Here is an 18,782-nt window from a genome sequence, read left to right on the forward strand (position 1 = left end):
TAGATAGATACAGTAGATAGATAGATAGATAGATAGATGATAGATAGATGATAGATAGATACAGTAGATAGATAGATAGATAGATAGATAGATAGATAGATATATGAAGACTTCAATACAATTGATATTGCACAAAACCAAAATCTTTTCACTTTTTTTGCCTAAGCTCCATAAACCTGAATACTGCAATAAAAAAAAAAACATGTTAAAGTGAGTGATTCTTATAACTTAGCTTTAAAAATATATGCTTTCAGTCACATTGACAAATGGAATTTGTTTTTATTGATGTGCTCATGGATCAAACAGGGAGACAATAGTTAATTAATAGAAACTGGACTAATATAAGCTGTCAGTTCACTTTGGCTAATGTACATACAATGGATTATTGACTGGTATCCTAGTAATATTATTTGACACTTTGTATTTTGATGGTTTTCTTGAAAAAGGAAAGTAAGTAGTTTTTCAGCACTTTGAGGAAATGTTTACCAGCTACAGAAACATGCTGCCAAGATGTGTCACTGTAAAAGAAAAAAGACTGATCTTTATATGTGCCTACACGAAATACGGCGATGATGGTATATTGGTGAGCATAGCTGCCTTCCAAGCAGTTGATCTGGGTTCGATTCCCAGCCGTTGCATGATCTTGTACCTTGAATAAGTCCAAACAGAAAAGCTGTTTTCATTGACTTCCAATGCTGCACTAAGTCATCATAGCTCTGTACCCCTCTACTACTCTTTCTGTTAGTCCCTCTATCTTTTTGCTGTCAACACTGAATCTGACTAGAAAACTTACTTATTGATGGTTACTGTAAGTCGCTTTGGATAAAAGTGTCTGCTAAATGCATAAACATAAAAATATGACTATGTAACCTTGGAAGATAAGAACAAATAAGTTAATCAAAGTAAGTTGTTTAGAGATCATTTTCTTATCTTTGTCTTAACCTTTAATCTGCTGCATTTAAACTGAATCTGATTCCTCTTTGAAAACTGTATTAAACAGCATTGGAAGTTTAACTTAAAAGAAAAGGCATGATGAATATAACACTAACATTTTAACTGGTCTTTAGAGTCATATAATAGCTTTTAGGATATAAAGCATGTGGAAAGTTGATACCTACCATAAAAGCTGATGTTCCTACAACCTAACAGGGTTAAAACTTAGGAAAAATGAACAAAAGCAACATTTTTCGTCCTCTCAGGTTGGCTCTCTCTTGCAGCTTAAATGATCAGCAGATGTGTCTCCATTTGTATATTTATTTACTTTCCACAGATGATTTAAATATTCATGTACCATCATCCCAGTTAGTGTTCCACATTAAGATTCCCCCCACCTCTTTCTCTGTTGTGCATGACTCAAAAACCCTCTCTGCTCTTTAACAAACAACTTGAACATAGATGTGTGACAACACAAAACCACAGCTATAGTTTCCTTTTCGACAGCTTCTCACTTCTCCGTCTTCGGTTTCAGAGTTCTCAATGTTTATGACACATAAAGAATAGAATTATTATTACCTGTCCAGAACCAAACAGACAATGAAAGTAAAACCTGCTTTAACCCAGAAGTTCCTGAGGTTCCTTAGCTTTTCCTTATGGTTAATTTAGAGTAAGGCTTGTTCCGATGGCTGCTTCTTGAGAAAGGTTAAAGATGTAGCGGTATCTGCTCAGTTTAAACAGAGCATGTGTTGTTGCTCATTCTTTGTCGAGTATCTGGGAGGCAATCCTGATGTTTGTTTGGAGCAGGAGCTGAGATGTCTCATGAGTCATCCCTCATGTGAAGGAGCCGTTCATTTTGAAAGCTCAAAGCGCAACGTTTCGTGATTTATTATTTAGTCACACAGATACTCATAATTGTAGCTGTTTTGGATTGCAGAGTTTGATTGCTTATAAAACCCAACGTGAATGTTTGAGCCTGAAGAGGAGGAGGAGTTCCACCAGGAGCTTTGTGTCTCTGCTGTTTCAGTACCTTTGTGTGTTTGTGTGCAAGTCCAGGCTTGTCTGAGTGCCCTCCTAATGTCTACAGTGATTCTTCTTGTCTCCGTCCCCTAAAGCTTCCGTTTCCTGTGGCGTGCCAGTGTCTTCGAAGAGAAGAACGTCTCTTTTCTCATAAACAAGGAGAGAATGACCTCACTGATAGAGATCTTTGGGGTTCTGGGTTGTTGGGGGTTTTCAGGCTGACGAGAACCAGACCTTCTGTCATCTTCATCCCAGATGTCAGGTCCTTTTGGCTTGAATTCTCAAGGAGACACTGGGACGTCCGCCAGCTGCTGACACATGCACTCAGCCTTATGGAAGACCCCGCTCTGAGCTCATGACAACAGTAGAAGTTAGATCCTCTTGTTCACTGTGCTCTCAGTGATCCAGTTCAGCTGGAGGAGATGTGGACGTTCCCTGCAGATCGCAGTAGAAGTTTAGAGCCGTCTGAACCAGGAGGATCACCATCACTTTTCAGCTTTTGACCAACCAGGATCTCTGAAATACATGAGTTGGATTTAACAGATTCCGGAGGTGCTGATACTTTAGGTTTTGTCTTAACTGAGGCACAACTGGCTCAGATATCAGGATATCCTTGATGGAAGTGTGGGTGTGTCATTTGTGAGGATTTGTCAGGGTTTTAACTGGATTACTGTGTTGGTGATGCTGATGGAGTCGACTCACCTCCGCAGGAACGATACCTGTCAGGTATGACCCACACCCTGAACCCGTTCTGGAGGTCTCAGGACAGGTGAGTGTAAGCAGAGCTAAGTTAAAACCAAAATGATTCAACCTTAAAGTAATGATTTAGATGTGTTCCATTTATTTGGCAAATATTTCAGATAAATTCCTCTTTAGAGAAGATTTTGATGATCTTAAGAAGCTTGCTCTTTAAGATCATCCTTAAAGTTTTGCTCTTATTGTGAAGGCAGAAGGATACTCCGTCTTCCTGTTATCTTTTTTACAGACTCCTCAACATCTCACAGAAAACAAAGCTTCCCTTTAAAAAGTTTCTCACGTTTACTATGAATTTATTTTTTAAACACCTGCCACTAAATGCAGTTAACCTTTAAACCAACCTTCAGTAACAGCTTCTACACCGAACAGTGTTTGGTAGTGCTTAAGACAGTTTTTAGTATTTTTACTGGTCTTGAACAGTAACATCTGCTCATCAACATCTCCGCTGAATGGGACCACAGTAAAATACTGGACCGCCTCAATTTTGGAGGTGTGTAGAAATCCTTTGATAGCTGACAGCCCACGATGCACTGCTGCTAAACCTCAGCAGATACCCTGTTTGTTCATTAGCTCCAACTGTTTAGATGGAGGAAAGTTTTTCCCCCTCGGCTGCCCGACGATTTATCCAAACAAAAACATGTTTGACCTGCAGGATGTGGCCCCTAGTTAAAGTGGTTCAGTGTTGCTTAGAGCTGAATGCTGTGTTTAGGGGTAACTGGGTTACTCATGTTTTTCAGTGCATGAGTGCAAACAAATCTGTTATCTAGCCTTGATCTTTTATCTCTCCCAACCAGAAACCAGAGCTCTCTCTTTCTCCCTTTCCTTCAAGAACTTCTTGGTTATTCTCTTTTGCTTTTCCCAAACCTGTGTCTCTTTTAGGAACCTTCCTCTCTGGAGGAGGAGCACCCTGTACTACTTCACCCTTATTCAGCCTTGTGTTCAGCCTTAAAAGGCGTCCTCAGCTGCCGTTGTTCTCCAGGATGATGGCTTAGTGTTTATCCCAGGACATTGTGCTCTCCAAACATGCTGCCAATGTGTGGCCTCCTCCTCCTGGTTCAATACGGCATATTGTGCAGTCGCTATCAAACATGGAGTGTAATTAACTTGGATGTGAGACGATCTAGAGAAGGAATAACAGCCCATAAAGGAGATAATTTAAGTATTTTTTTTTTTTATCCATTCACATTCTTGATGCTGGTGAAGAGGTCCCAGATGCTTCCAAACATTATGGGATATAACTGGCCACATTCTGTGAAATTAAACAGGAGGTGATGCTGCAGCTTTTATCAGACGATGGAGGGGAGTTTGGCTCTCTGCTGTCATTTCTTCTGAAGGGTTTTTTTCTGCTGTGATCCTTCTTTCTCCCTAATTGCTGCTTTTCTTTTCCATCACCAGACTCTCCCTCAACAGTCTGTTCAGCCAAAGGTTTTGATCCTCTTTATTTTTACTGCTGTTATGTTACAACAACAAAATTCAGCAGATTTTATTGGACGTAGTTAATCCCATTTCTAATAGTTGGGCGTCCACGTCTTTGTAATGACCATGAACTGTGGCCTAGAGATGTGGGGTAAATTAAATCGGTCTATAAAAGATATAACATTTTTTTTTATTAAGATGAAAGCTTTTGCATTTAGAGACTTTGTTGAATTTAAAACTGAACGTTTTATGTATAATTTTAAGTGTAAGATCCAGAGATTGTTTCAAAGCAAAGACTTTGTTTATAATTTTCCAGGTTGTGACATATAAAAAAAATACAAATTTAAAATAAATGTTGAGCAGCATTGTATCTCGGTTGAAGGGAAATACCGTAAACCAAATTCAGAGCCAAGTCACAGTTCTGTTTAAACGGGTTAAAATAATTAGATATAATTGTGTTAGAAATGATTTTGAATCTATTTTGGTACCTACTGTAAAAATGTACATTACATTTATTATTGTTTAATCCCTTATCCTATATAGATTTTTCAGCTAGTTCAAATTCTAAATTTTGTCTGATGTAGTAGGGATGGGTGAAATAAGCTTTGACTTTTGCCAATTTCCTTTCAGACGTTGTGAAAAATGTTGATTTGTGTGTTTTCTATGCCTAAGATGTCTGAAAAAATAAACTTAACTGAACTCAAAAAGCAAACAAAATAGCTTATCTTGTAATTCTTTTTATTCTGAAGCACTTGATTTTATGTAGGGTTAACGAAGTGAAAGGAGCAGTAAAACAAATACTCAGATGAAGTAACACACATTGGCTAGAATGTATTTACCTGTATTAAGGGGTATCAGAGGAAAGGAGCCTAAACACACCCCACCCCTTCAAATTCTTAAATCATGAATTATCTACCTTTATCTTTGTTGCAATGATTCTCTTTGTGATGTAAAATCCCATAAAATACATACAAAATGTTGAAACCCCCCCAGAAAATTTGAATGTGTAGGGAGAATGTGGCCTTTTGTTGAATAATTTATGTGCCTTATTTCTTTATCATTTTCTTTACTTATGGAAGGATTTTATTCGTATGTCAGTTTCTGTCTCCTTGAACCCCAGTCTGCCTTGGCAGAAGGCCGCTCAGCTCACACTGAGTCTGGTTCTGCTGGAGGTTTCTTCCTGCTAAAAGGGAGTTTTTCCTCTCCACTGTCGCTACAGGCATGCTTAGTGTGAGGGATTGCCTTCAAGTCAATGAGTCAATGTAATTAAATGGTTTTCTTTAGAAAGAAAACTTTTAATCAATTTGACTGTATGATCTGGTTAACTGTAAAGTGCCTTGAGATGATGTGTTGTGAGTTGGCGCTATATAAATTAATGAAATTGAATTGAATATTTAGTTTCTATTCAACCTAAAGTGATACACAGACTCTGCCAAAGAGTTGAAGTGATCAATTCAATGCTCCACTGATTTGAAATAATTTATATTTTACATTTTAATAGCAATAAACACGCAACTGAGCTCTACACTGAATATTATTTAATTTCCTTCCTACATAACAGAAATTAGAGTTCCTTTGCCACATGCTTCTGTGAAGGAGTGACGAATTTGCTAGAAATGTTTCTACTCTGCATTCAATTCAGGCTTCAGTGCATGAGATTCTTACTAATAGAAGTGTGTCCTCGCTGCAGGGGCACCGCTGACTGGTTCGGAGTGAGCAAGGACAGCGACAGCACCCAGAGATGGAGGAGGAGGAGCCTGCAGCACTGCAGCCAGCTGTACGGGGGGCTGAAGGCCCAGGTGATGAGGGAGATGGAGCTGACCAGCCAGGACAATCTGTCACTGGCCAGCACTGAGACCCCTCCCCCCCTCTACCTCCCACCCCACCACCCCGGTCACCAGCGTCACTGTGGGATGCAGTGGGTAGGCTAGTATCTTTGGGGATTAACAGAGAAGAAAGCTTTTTTTTTTTTACTTTCCTCTCCATCACATTTCCTCCCTCAGTCTCCCCTCTTCACTTCCTCGTTTACGAATTAATAGTTTCTGCCAACACTTTTTCTTTCCCTTTCACCCCAGCTGGGGTGTAAAACTGTAAAAAATCTTTAATCTGCAAACTTCAGGATGTTGAATATAATTTTAAATAAAAATCTGTGTTAAAAATCCGTATAGATGTTTTAAGCTGCATTGATCTGAGTCCCATTCAAAAGTTTATTAAGATCATTTGAATAGATGCTAGGTGTAACATTGCTTAAAGACCTGAAAGTGCAGCATAGCACCATCATTTTGCCTCTTGGTTTTAATCGAAACAGATCAGTTAAAACAAGACACTTATATATATAGAATGAAGTCAAATATATTTTTTTATGTCCTGCTTGAGTTTAATTTGGATTACCCAAATAATTTATGGTCCCAATTTGGAAGAAGACTTTGCTATTACTTTCTCAAAAGTCCTGAGTTTATACATCAAGATTAGTAAGTTTTAATAAAAAACTTGAGAAACAAGGAAGAGGAGAGAAGATTAATGAATTGGAACAAAACCCCAAGCAGATCTAATGATCAAAAGACTTGTATTAAATAAAGAGTTAAAACATAAAACTCAAAGGCCTTGATCTACTACTACTTTGCATGTATTAATTTGATAGCATGTGCAAAGCTGATCTACTAACTAGGTGGACAGAGTAAAGCAGCAGGTGTTAAAGTTTAACATGTGCCTTCATGAATTTGCAGAACATCAGAGCCTTCATTTGGAGGTGAGGGGGAAACCAAGGATTTAAAAAAAATTCCTTCTCAATATTCTTTACAGCCTGTCCCTGAAGCAAGGTTATGTTTTATTAAATCATTATTGGCTTCCCGTAGTTTGCAACATTTATTTTGATATATATTTCCTCTATATTTATTTAGAGATTCATTGGAGGTTAATCCAGTTGTTCAGAGCTTTATTCTGCTGTAAAAAAGTAAATTCTATGATCTTTTAAAAATATTTTTACAGTTTTTTTTCTAGCACCTTAAAAAGCATTTTTTTGTATTGTTACTCTGCTCTCCTCATACCGGCTACAAGCACAATTCCCTCATCTGAACAGGGCAGTCTGCACCAGCTTTGCACCTGTTTTCCATCTACAGTGTTGTCTTTATAGATGAATAGCAGCTCTTCAATGAATAATTTTTTTTTTTTGTTATTGTTTAAGACAATAGCAACCTAAACTAATCCAAAGAAAAAAAATATATAGAAATAATCTTGACAAGTGATCCATCTCCGTTTAAAGTAGATGAAAGAAAAATTTAATAAAAACTAGATATTGTTTTAATGAATTCTTATGTTTCTCAAGAAATCTTAAAGCAAAAAGCGATCAAACATTTAGGCTGAATGTAAAGTGCCACTGATATGCCATGTAGGAAGGAGTCAGTATTTAGTTTTGACCTCTTTGCAGACTTGTTTACTGTGGGCGACCCGAGTAGAGTTAAAACATGTGACTTTTAATTAGTTTAACTTTACAAACATGCTAATAACATTAATCCATCTCAATTCAGATATGTGTCGATGTTTGCGCTGCTGCTTCCTGTCGCAGTGTTTGATCAGAGGCGTCCCATGTGTCTGCGTGCAGATCGTAGACCCTCTGGCCCGAGGCCGGGCCTTCCGCGTGGTGGAAGAGGTGGACGGGCTCAGCGTGCCGCAAACTCCGCTCACACCGGGCACAGCGTCCCTCTGCTCCTTCTCCAGCTCCCGCTCTGCCCTCAACAGGTTGCCACGGCGACGGAAGCGGGATTCGGTTGCCGTTATGAGCATCAAGGCTGCAGCAGCACTAATGAGGGTACTTTTTACTCTATTAATAGTTTAAATAAAGGGTAAACTCTCGGCCTCTTTGATTAATAATTTTTTCAGATATCTGCTGGTACAAAGCTTTATTAAAACTCACTCATCTATTTTATAATTTATCACCTTTATGTCCCACTGCTACATCCAGAGGATGGACTGTGGCTCAGTGAGCAGAGAAATCATCCTCTAATATATATCTTCCTGTCTTCCCTAAGTAACCAACCAATCTGCCTATCAGTGACTGATTGTGTACCAATAAAGCATTAGCTTGTGCTCTTAATGCTAAAAAATGCTTAAACAGTTTTAAAGCTCTATACTTTGGTTTAGATGCTCTTTATTTCCATAACTGCTTTGTAATTTATTCCTGGAAATCGACCAAGTATGTGTGTTCCTGTATGAACTGGCGCGTTATGTAAAACATCACGTCAGCCTGTGTGTATCTGTGTTCCGGAGATTAAAACCGTGATAAAAACATGTTACAGTAGAGTAGAGATGAGCCTCTCTGAGCTCGCCGCAGATGCATGCGAATAGGCTTGGATGTAAGATGGGGCGGCTAGGGGGACGGGTTTGCCTGAAGTGGGAGTTCCTTCCACCAGATGGTCTGTGATAAAACACAACGAATGCTCAGCTCTGTGTTGGGATTGAGGTCAGAAAATACAAGCAGAGCTAATCCACTCACGCTCAGAGGCTGCTGCTGCATGCAGACATCACTGTTAGGAGATGTCCAGATGTGCTGGGCAGCCTCTGACTCCTTAACCAGAACCAGTATGGGACGTTCTGAAGGCAAACCTATAAGGCCACTACATCTAATGTTAGAAAACATAACCTTTAATATACCATAAAGCTAAATACTCATCAGAGTAACTAATTTAACAACCCAGACAGTAGCATCGTTTATAATTAATACATTAAAAAAATGATAAAGCATTTATGATTTTAGACTAACAGCATGTTCAATTCATTATTGCTGTTATAAATATGATAAACTTTAACAGAAATGTTAAATGTTTCAGATGTTTTTGAGGCTGATCAGGAGCTCAGTGACCTTCCTGTTCCTCTTAAATATTTACGTTAGCTAGTCGTCTAGGAGGAATTTAAAAATAAAGTAAAATCTCTTCTGGTGAAACTTTTTTTTTTCTGCGAGCCATTAATAATACACCTAAAGGCTCGAAACTGATCCCAGACCAGAACATTTTCACATTAGAAGCAGGTTCTGAAAGAGGATGTGCAGTAGTCATGGTTAACAGCCAGACCATAATGGCCCCATGACAGGCTGTTTTGTTCAGACTGGGGGGGATAAAGGGATTCTAATATCCACAGTATGTTTTATTATGTTTTCAAGGTCTTTGAAACAGTTTTTTGTTGATAGATTCACATGCATCAGATGTGTAGCAAGCAAGAGAAATTTTGGAATTGTCTAGTGTTTTGGTATTGCTCATAATCAAACGCTAGACATGCAACTAATCCAGAGATAAAAAAATAATAATTAAGGCTTCAGAGCTTCAGTGTTTATATTAAGTAAAATATTTCATATTTATTTCCATGCTTGGTAGATTTGTATTTTATTAAATAAATTGATGCACAGTTAAAGATTTTTAAAACATCAGTGCTCTCCTTGAACAATGACACCACCACCATGCTTTCCTCATTAGGATGGAGGGCTTTCTTCTAAGTCATAAAAACTGATGACATGAAGTGATTCGTGTATGTCGTTGTAACGTCTAGGGTCGAACGTTAGGTGAGAACGCAGCTGGAAGGAGTCGCAGACGAAGCTTCATGCCTCCCAGCGTCTTTGACGAGGACACAGAGGATTTTCCAGATGAGCTGGACACGTCGTTCTTCACCAGAGTGAGCAACGCAAAGACGTCGTCTGCAAAACCAGAAAACTTTATAATAGAACTGCAAAACATTTTTTCTTCCTGTTTAACAATTTTAAATATAAAATCATAGTTTTAAAATCTGCAAAGCTGCCTTGGAAAGTTTTCTTTTACCTAAACTCAGTCTGAGATTAGGTGCAATTTATCTTATTGAAATTTTTCACCTATTTAGGACGTTTTCCAGGAAGAAGTATCCAGTTTTGCTGATGATGTGTTTGAGACACCTTCCGAGGCGGACCTGAAACAGCTGGATGAGAGCGTGCTCACAGGAAGCGCCCTGGATAAGAACAAACTGGAGAGGACTCATCTCATGCTGTGGGCTGATGTTCTGAAATCTTTAAAGATCTGCTCAAATGCTGCACTGTCAAAAAAAAAAGAACTTTAGATATTATTTAATGTACATTTCCTGATCTTCACTCCTCCATCTCAATCCAGGCCTTTAGAGAGAGGGTGGAGGAAGGCGAAGGATGGCTCTCTAGTCCAGCCTAAAGTGCGTCTGAAGCAGGAGGTGGTGAGTGCAAGCAGCCAAAAGCAGCGAGGACAGAGGATTACAGTTCCTGTGAAGAAACTGTTTGCCCGGGAGAAGAGGCCGTACGGGCTGGGCATGGTGGGTCGGCTCACCAACCGGACCTACCGCAAACGCCTGGACAGCTTCGTAAAACGGCAGATTGAAGACATGGATGACCACAGGCAGGACTTTTTATTTCTGTTCTTCTTTTAATGGCTGATGCATCAGTTTAGACTCCGACTTAGTGACTTATTATGTTTTTCAGGCCTTTTTTTACCTACTGGATCACATTCGTCCACCTGCTTATCACCGTCCTGGCTGTCTCTATTTACGGTATCGCTCCAATAGGCTTCACCCAGCATGAGACGGTGGACTCGGTAAGTAGCTTCAACAATCCACATAACGACTATTATTGGCTATGCACACATAGTTATTTTCATCTAAATGTTATTTTTTTAAGGTGCTGAGAAATAAAGGGGTTTATGAAAACGTCAAGTTTGTGCAACAACAGAACTTCTGGGTGGGTCCAAGCTCTGTAAGTGTTCAAACTCTTCAAATTATGAGAAAAGGATATAATAAAGGATTAATGGAGGGCTGGCTTTAATGGGACTCAAACTCTCAAAAGTGTTATTTGAAAATACTTTTAAACAACAAAAAGAGCAGAAAATTTTTTGTTTATATATATGAAAATATTTCATACATGCTAAATGTAACATTCATCCTCAAAGGTTTAATTTAATTATGCAATTTGGCACAAATATTAGAACTTATAAAACCTGAAGTATCTAAATGTTGTTAAGAAGTGAAAATGTAATAAAAACTTTAGATAAACTTGTTTAAACTAAGCTTTAGACAACTTTATCTAAAGCTTTAAGAAAAAACTCAGTTGTTAAGAAACAGATAAATAACACATCCCCAGCCTTATTTCTGGTCCATGTTGGGCCCTACTACACTAATCTGCAAGCATGCTTTATATTAGCAAGCTCTAGAACATTGCTGCTGGTGGGTCGGCTCTTCCTCCAAGAACGCCTTTGTATCTAAAATACCACTTAGTGCTAATGCTACATGTGTGGTAGATTAAACGGCCACATATTTAACGAGGCCCTTGGAAACGCTACCACTCATTTAGCTCTGACACTGAGAAAGATTATTCTGCTCTGAGCTTATTAGTGGGTAAAACTGGAAATTTGGAGAGACATTTCTGCTCGTCATGACCATCAAAATCACACTTTTTTTAAAAAGAAATTGCTAGAGACTTAATTATTTAAATTTACAATGTAAAGCAATGACAAGGAAAGTAAGAATGTTTATTTAGGTTTATCTTTAAATTGATTTTGAATAATTTTTTCATAGGCCTACTACTAACTTACACAGATCCCCTGATTCATTTACATCAGATATTTATTGACAGCTAGATTATAGATTATAGGTTAGGTCATGGATCAGAGATTGAGCAGTAATAGCAGTAATTATCTAAAGTATTTATTAAAATATTACCTTTGAGTGGATGTATTCATTCATTTTTTTCCTTGTTAAGCACATTCTTTGCTTTCCACTCTGTACTCTCCATTTATACTACAGTGCAGCGCCCTCTGCTGGGCCCACATGGAACCTGAAGCCTCTGCAGGGCTCTCTTGTCTCCTTTATTTATTTGGCCAAAAAAGGCCTCCGGTGGATTAAAAATTAGAAACATGTACTTATTGCCTTAATAAATATTGGGTCAAACATATGATAACATTAAGAACCGCCCAGTCAATAGAAAAGTAATTTGTTGTTGTTTATTGTTGTTATTCCTTAGAGGCCTGTTTTATGTTTCCTCTCATAGTTATTATTTAATGTGACAGAACTTCTCTGTCCTTTAATTTTATAAGTTTTTGCTTTTATTGTTTTTTCTAACTGAGTTTTGAATTTCAAACATTGGTTACCTTCAGTGAATATAAGGTAAAGCAGAAGAAAATCCGTTGGATTGTTATATTAAGCTCTTCTTGTATAGTTAACCATCTAAAGGTGATTTTAAGTTATTCCTCTTTTTTTTCACCAAACTTTTTTTCATCATTCATCACTTTTTCATCATTTCTCTAACTGCAGGAGGCGCTGATCCACCTGGGGGCAAAGTTTTCCCCTTGCATGCGTCAAGATGAAGAGATCCAAAAACTGATCCAGGAGACGAAAGCAAGAGAGAGAGAATCGGGCTGCTGTGTTCGAAACGATCGCTCTGGTTGCCTGCAGACATCACAGGAGGAGTGTTCAGTCAGTAAAACCGGCTTCTGATCATTTCAGTCACCCTTCTCATCCAGTCATCCAATAAAACACCACTTTCTGTTTGCCTGCAGAGTACCCTGGCAGTATGGGTAAAGTGGCCTCAACACCCCAGTGCTCCATATTTAAATGGTAAACTACGCCAGAATGGTTCAGTCTGCCATCAGGATCCCAGGTAAACCTATAGCCAGACAGTAACATTAGAAATAAATCTGAATCCTTTCTAAATTCTTGGGGGTTTATTTGGACACTATATCCCTAGAGGAGAAATTACAAGCAATTGGAGGTTTAAAAATCCACAAAAAGTGAAATGTGCCATTAAACTTCCTTACTGACATTTTAATGAGTTTGGTAAAAAAAAAAAAGGGAGCTTGGAGATCGTCTGTGGATTATTAGATATGAGGATGTTAAGGTGCATGATTGAAATCTTTTGGAAAAACTGTACTGCTGGCTGGTACTTTGTTCAGAAACCAGCTGAATCAAGTTCTAAAAGTGCTCCTCTGGTAGCAGGTCTAATTAGTACAAATGGCCAGTATCTACAGCCTGACCAGATTAATCTAAGCGTAATATGGGCGGGTTTCCCCCATAATGCAACAGTATGTCTCCGTAATCATAACAGTCAAAATTTCAGCTTCAACTAATTCATGTTTTATCAAGTGCCTCATTTCAACTGTCAGGCACGGTAGTGGAGGTATGATTTAGAATTGTTTTGCTGCCAGCTTTGAGCTGACCATGGTTTCCTCTGAAGCTTGGTCCAAACTGGGTTATCAAATGGACAACATTCACAAACAGGCAGCTACTCTACAAATAATGTCTAAATAAGAAGGAATCAGCTTCTTATTTCAAGGTCTTCTTAGAACTCTAATGATAGTACCAAAGAAAACCGAAACCATCCCAGATCCGATGATTACAGGTAGAAAACTGCTGCTGAATGAGCTGTTAAATCATGCAACAGTTATCTATTTTACCTCATGTTTAATCTAAGATGTCTTATATATTGTGTATTGTTGGATTAATTAATTGTACTATGACTGTAGCCTGGTTGCTGAAGGGTTTTATACCTGTATTACCAGCTGCTATTACTGTAATGTTTCCTTTTTCTGTTGCAAGTGCAGAATTTGTCAGGAACCGGCCTCAGTTTTCCCTCATGAGTGGTCAGATGACATCACAAGATGGCCGGTAGGTCCCAGAGCCAGAAATTTCAGCCTTAAATGCTTTACTATTATTTAGTTACTGTTTTGTAACCTCTTAGTAAAGGCAACAGGCTCCCATAAAATGTATATTATGAACAGATAATTATAAAATATTTTTTCTAGATGGAACTGAAGTAACCTGTTGGCTAGATTTTAAAAAGGATTTCAGTCACTACATTTTGGCCGTTCTTCTGATGGTATCTGTAGATCTGCACAAAGTTCAACTCTGGGAACCACACCAACCTCCCCCACATAGACTGCAGCATCACAGGCCGGCCCTGCTGCATCGGGACTAAAGGACGGTGAGAATGGAGCGAGCTAAAGCTGAAACATCTCGTTTTCAATGTGAACAGAAAACAGAAAGCCATTTTCTTTCCCCTAGTGCTCGACACATTTCCTGGTTCAGGATTTAAAAAAATAATGAGGATTTATTTGTCCTGTTTGATGGCAGCTGTAGGGTAAAGCATGAATTTTGTATTGCAGATGTGAAATCACTTCCAGAGAGTACTGTGACTTTATGCACGGATATTTTCATGAGGAAGCTACACTCTGCTCACAGGTATATCCAGTCACTCTCTGTCTTCTTCCCTTCAATGCATAGTAACAGCTCCTTGGTTTTAAAAGCGAAAAACGCTCCTGATGGGGCTTTAACTCGCAACTGGAGCTTTGCTCTGCAGGTCTTAATGCATCACTGATGCCTCTATGCAGCAGTATTTCATATTGTATGCTGGTGTTTCTTCTTCATTCTGTCTTCCAGGTGGCCTGTATGGATGATGTTTGTGGTTTGTTACCCTTCCTCAACCCAGAGGTCCCCGATCAGTTCTCCAGGCTGTGGCTGTCTCTCTTTCTTCATGCTGGGTCTCTGAACAGTTCTCTTTTGAACTCACTATCTGCAACGACACTAAATTTAGTGAAAAGGAACCAAACCTGAAGCTGAATGATGTGTCTTTGTGTGTCTGCAGCGTCCTGCATTGCCTGGTGTCTGTGTTATTCCAGATGACTGTGCTGAGAGACCTGGAGAAGCTGGCTGGCTGGCTCAGGATCTCCATCATCTACATGTTAAGCGGCATCACAGGCAACTTAGCCTCTGCTATATTCCTTCCCTACAGAGCAGAGGTACTAGTCTGTAAATGACCCTCAGGATTCACTGCGCCTCATTTTCACATCTTTGTCTATTGTAACCACAACCCTCCACAAACCAACACCAAGGAAATGTTTCCTGTTAGAACTTTTAAAACATGTTGCAGGCTGCACCATTCAGTCAGATTTAGCCTGAACTTTGACTACACCATTGTAATACCTGAATCTGCCTGGATCATTATATCTCTGATTGGATGTCCAGGATGATCCAGGGATTTAGCTTCATCCTTCTTGAGATAAACTCTGACCTGCTTCTCTGTCCCAGAGCATGATGCTGACATCTCCATGTCTCAATGTGGGAATGTTGATGTAGAGCTTTAGTTTTCCTCCAATAAGGAACTGTCTTAGTTAGATAAACTATTGTGGAAAACATCAGTTCAGACATGCAACAGGTAGCTAATATTAAGGTGTAATAAACTCATACATTATCAGTGATAATTATTTTAACAGTAGACATCTGTTTCTTGGCAGGTCTGCAAGTGGTCCATCTTCTCTCCATCCTAAGATGATTGTTTAAACAAAGCTTTAGGAAATGTTAAACATTTGACAGATTATTTTAGAGCCTAATCCTGCTTCAAACTGAACCAGAACTTTCTGTCTGCTGGGTTCTTTGGTCTCTGTGATGCTTGTTCCTCTCTAGTGTTCTATAAGAACCTCCGAGGAAACAGATCAGCTGCAGTTAGGCTCAATTTGTGTTCCATAAAGATGAAATGTGATCACTAATTAGATATCTGATATCTGACAGCAAAAGTCTTTATCTCTGGGTATTAGAACCAATAGGTTTGGGTAGCAGTTTTCCTAAACATGTTTTTCTTTTCTTTCCACTTGAACATGTTGCATGCTTTGTTTTGGTTTGTCACACTCAAGAGAAAGGAATTGTTAAGCTTTATTTAATTTGTCACATCACTGTTATGTAGTACAATGCATTGTGGAATTTGGAAAATTGGACAGATTTTATGTTTGGTGGATCCCTAAAACCTGTTCCATCCTCCTCCTCCAGGTGGGTCCTGCAGGCAGCCAGTTTGGCATCCTGGCCTGTCTGTTTGTGGAGCTCTTTCAGAGCTGGCAGATCCTGGAGCGCCCATGGCGGGCGTTTGCTAAACTCTTTGCCATCTCTGTCTTCTTCTTCTCCTTCGGTCTGCTTCCTTGGATCGATAACTTTGCCCACGTCTGCGGCTTTGTGTCAGGATTCTTCCTGTCCTTTGCCTTCCTACCATACATCAGGTAAGTGAACTCAACAAACATTTAAGGAGCGTTTAGGGGGATACCTTACTCCTGTTCATCGGCTCTCTTTGTATTTTAAACATCAAGCTTCGGACGCTCCGACATGTACCGAAAGAGGGTCCAGATCTGCGTTTTCCTGCTGATCTTCCTGGGCCTGCTCTCCACCCTGGCCGTCCTTTTCTATGTGTATCCAGTAAAATGTGACTGGTGCGAGTACCTCACCTGCATCCCGGTCACAGACAAGTTCTGCGAAAAGTACGACTTGAACGCACACCTCCTCTGAGTTTCACAACTGGAACCTCAGTTTTGGGATGCCAGTGCATTGTTGGAGTTAAAAAAAGAAAATAAAGAGAGGGAACCCTTCCTCTGGAATAAACTCATCATTTTAGCTGAATCTATAGGTTCAGCATTAAAAAAAAGAGGAAATGAATTTCCACCTGAACACAAGGATCAAAATAAAACTGAACCTTGACAGGCTGGAGGCAAACTGAAGGAGAAGTGTTTGATTTCATTTAGGATGTACCTTCACATCGCCCCCAAGTGGTCCGATTGCTTATTACATATGGAGAAGTCTCTGTAGACAAGATGCAGAAATGATTAAATGTGCCTTAATTTCATAACATGGTCCGATTCTTAGCAGTTTTTAGTTTATTTTTATTTATTTGCCTATATGCAGGCTATCAACTGTATCACATGAAGCTGTAGACATCATTTTTAAAGCACTGAATGGAAACAAAAACTCTTTTAATCCCACTTTTTCTCCATGCAGCTCCTTTATCACGCCTTACTGCTCTAATTTATTATCAAACATTAGCGTATGACATGATATATACAGTTATTGTTTAGAAACGTATCATTCTCACTACCCTGCTCGGAGATTCTTGTGTAAAAGAATCCTGTAAAATATCATGTGTTTAGTGACTGAATCCTGATTCGGTTACTTTGTTTCTCAGACTTTTCTACACTTTGTTCATGAATGGATTCTGTTTTTATATCTATCCTGATGTAAATATTCATCCTGTGAATGAAGCACTTAAAGCTGAAAAACTGTGAAAATTAGTTGAAGTTGTAATGACTCTTCCTGTGTGATGTTTTATTAAAGATTGTAGCGTTTTAGCTACTCTGTACTCAGCTTGAGTTGACCTTTTTTTGTTCTGAATGAAAAGGTGATATTTGGAAACAACATCCTGATGATTTCAGATTGTGAAATTAAAACGAGAAGGATCAAAGTCTGACCAGTTGTATTCACCTTTATTCTTATCCATATCTTTTAAAGTGATATGAACAAGCAACAAGCATTTTTTCTTCTTCGGATTAGTGTTTTATCTGAATCCAGTAGAGCTTGTTCTAATGTAGCTTTTTTCATTTGAAGCTTTTCTCTGTCATTGGTGTTCATGAAGACACCAATGATTTATAAAAATAAAACAAAATGTCAGGAGGCTCAGAACATTGGACCCAGAACTTATGCATATGATATATTTAAAAGGCATTTATTTAATGAAGCGTGCTGCTGCTCGTCTGGCTCACTGGAAACTGCCAAAGTTCAGTCTGTGCCAAGAAGAAGGAGTGTAATCCAGAGGAGCTGAACTCTGTTGTTCGTTACTGAGAGATCCAGGAGAAAAGAGGAGCAGCGTCTTGCAGCAGCCAGTGCCTGCAGAGGAACCAGGAGGATCATCCCCACCGTGGTCAGAAGACAGGTCCAAGGTCGACAGAAGGCGGAACCCAGGTAATAGCTCAGAAACACAGGACAGGCAAAAAGAGCAGAACAGGGGCGACCAATACTCAGAAGTCCAAACAGGCAGAACATATTACAAACAGGGACACTAATATTAGTCTTGCTAGGGGGTTGAATAATCTGGCACCAATGGCTGGGAACTGGAGGCTTAAATAGCAGCAGAAACAGGTGGTTCTAGTAAGAGATAATGAGCGCAGGGCGGAGCAAAACAGATAAGAGGAAAAAGGGTAAATCCCAGCCTATGGTGCCAAGATCATGACACAAAATCCCCTTCATCTTATTGTCTTGCATTCCTAACAGCTCATCCTTTCATTCATAAAGTAGATCATAACTTCTTGGTACTCAGACTTTGCCTTTTGATTTTGGTAGCAAGGAATGACGTGCCTCACTAATAAAATGTGTTCATTCTACAGGGTTAGGTCCTATCAGCTTTATAGCAGGGACAGAAAATGATCTCTGAGGATTAAACTGTTTTTTTAATTTTTTTTATTAAACCAAACCTCCTCCTATTAGACCACTGAACTATTACAGAAAAACATAGCTTTTCTTTACTATATTTGAGACGTTTTTATCAGTATAGAAAAAGTTCAGTTTTTCTTTCCAGGTTCAGGTGCCTCAGAAGACCCCTTTGCTGTTCCTTTCTGCAGGAAATGAAAACCAGCTTGTTCTCAGATATAAATATCTGGGCATTTTGATTTATGACTTCCTCCTTACTCTCATGGAGAATCTTATAAAGAGGCTTAAGTTACAGTTTTGTTTAAAATATATATATATATATTTTTCTGTACTGCTAAAAACGGTCTTGTCTGTTGCAACTTTTATTTGTAGGACAAGGCAGACACAGTGGGACAGCCTGGTGTGACTGTCTGCAGATTTTCCTTTCTGGTTACATTTAATTTACAAATAAT

At 39.0% G+C, this 18,782-nt stretch overlaps 1 protein-coding gene and 1 non-coding gene across 6 annotated transcripts in view; both read left to right on the plus strand.

Moving 5' to 3' along the window:
* Nucleotides 1-17,341, plus strand: part of LOC107093971 (inactive rhomboid protein 1-like) — a 22,625-nt gene extending 5,284 nt beyond the window's left edge. For 2 of the 5 annotated variants that reach the window (XM_015389348.1, XM_015389349.1), the window contains exons 3-18: nucleotides 5,816-6,047; nucleotides 7,727-7,933; nucleotides 9,664-9,786; nucleotides 9,988-10,130; nucleotides 10,251-10,505; nucleotides 10,589-10,700; nucleotides 10,784-10,858; nucleotides 12,412-12,573; nucleotides 12,657-12,757; nucleotides 13,698-13,761; nucleotides 13,983-14,077; nucleotides 14,259-14,334; nucleotides 14,533-14,633; nucleotides 14,738-14,891; nucleotides 15,916-16,139; nucleotides 16,227-17,340. In XM_015389348.1, coding sequence (XP_015244834.1) covers nucleotides 5,816-6,047; nucleotides 7,727-7,933; nucleotides 9,664-9,786; nucleotides 9,988-10,130; nucleotides 10,251-10,505; nucleotides 10,589-10,700; nucleotides 10,784-10,858; nucleotides 12,412-12,573; nucleotides 12,657-12,757; nucleotides 13,698-13,761; nucleotides 13,983-14,077; nucleotides 14,259-14,334; nucleotides 14,533-14,633; nucleotides 14,738-14,891; nucleotides 15,916-16,139; nucleotides 16,227-16,422 — 2,320 coding nt within the window. In that variant the 3' untranslated portion in view covers nucleotides 16,423-17,340. Of the gene's footprint in view, nucleotides 1-1,926; nucleotides 2,723-5,815; nucleotides 6,048-7,726; nucleotides 7,934-9,663; nucleotides 9,787-9,987; nucleotides 10,131-10,250; nucleotides 10,506-10,588; nucleotides 10,701-10,783; nucleotides 10,859-12,411; nucleotides 12,574-12,656; nucleotides 12,758-13,697; nucleotides 13,762-13,982; nucleotides 14,078-14,258; nucleotides 14,335-14,532; nucleotides 14,634-14,737; nucleotides 14,892-15,915; nucleotides 16,140-16,226 lie in introns of those variants that run through there. The other 3 variants (XM_015389351.1, XM_015389347.1, XM_015389350.1) reach the window with 3 other exon arrangements.
* Nucleotides 567-638, plus strand: trnag-ucc. The gene has a single exon. It is a non-coding gene; the product is annotated as a tRNA-Gly (tRNA).
* Nucleotides 17,342-18,782: the final 1,441 nt, after the last annotated feature.

Source organism: Cyprinodon variegatus, unplaced genomic scaffold, assembly GCF_000732505.1.
Source record: "Cyprinodon variegatus isolate N-32 unplaced genomic scaffold, C_variegatus-1.0 Scaffold456, whole genome shotgun sequence".
Taxonomy (NCBI): Eukaryota; Metazoa; Chordata; class Actinopteri; order Cyprinodontiformes; family Cyprinodontidae; genus Cyprinodon; species Cyprinodon variegatus.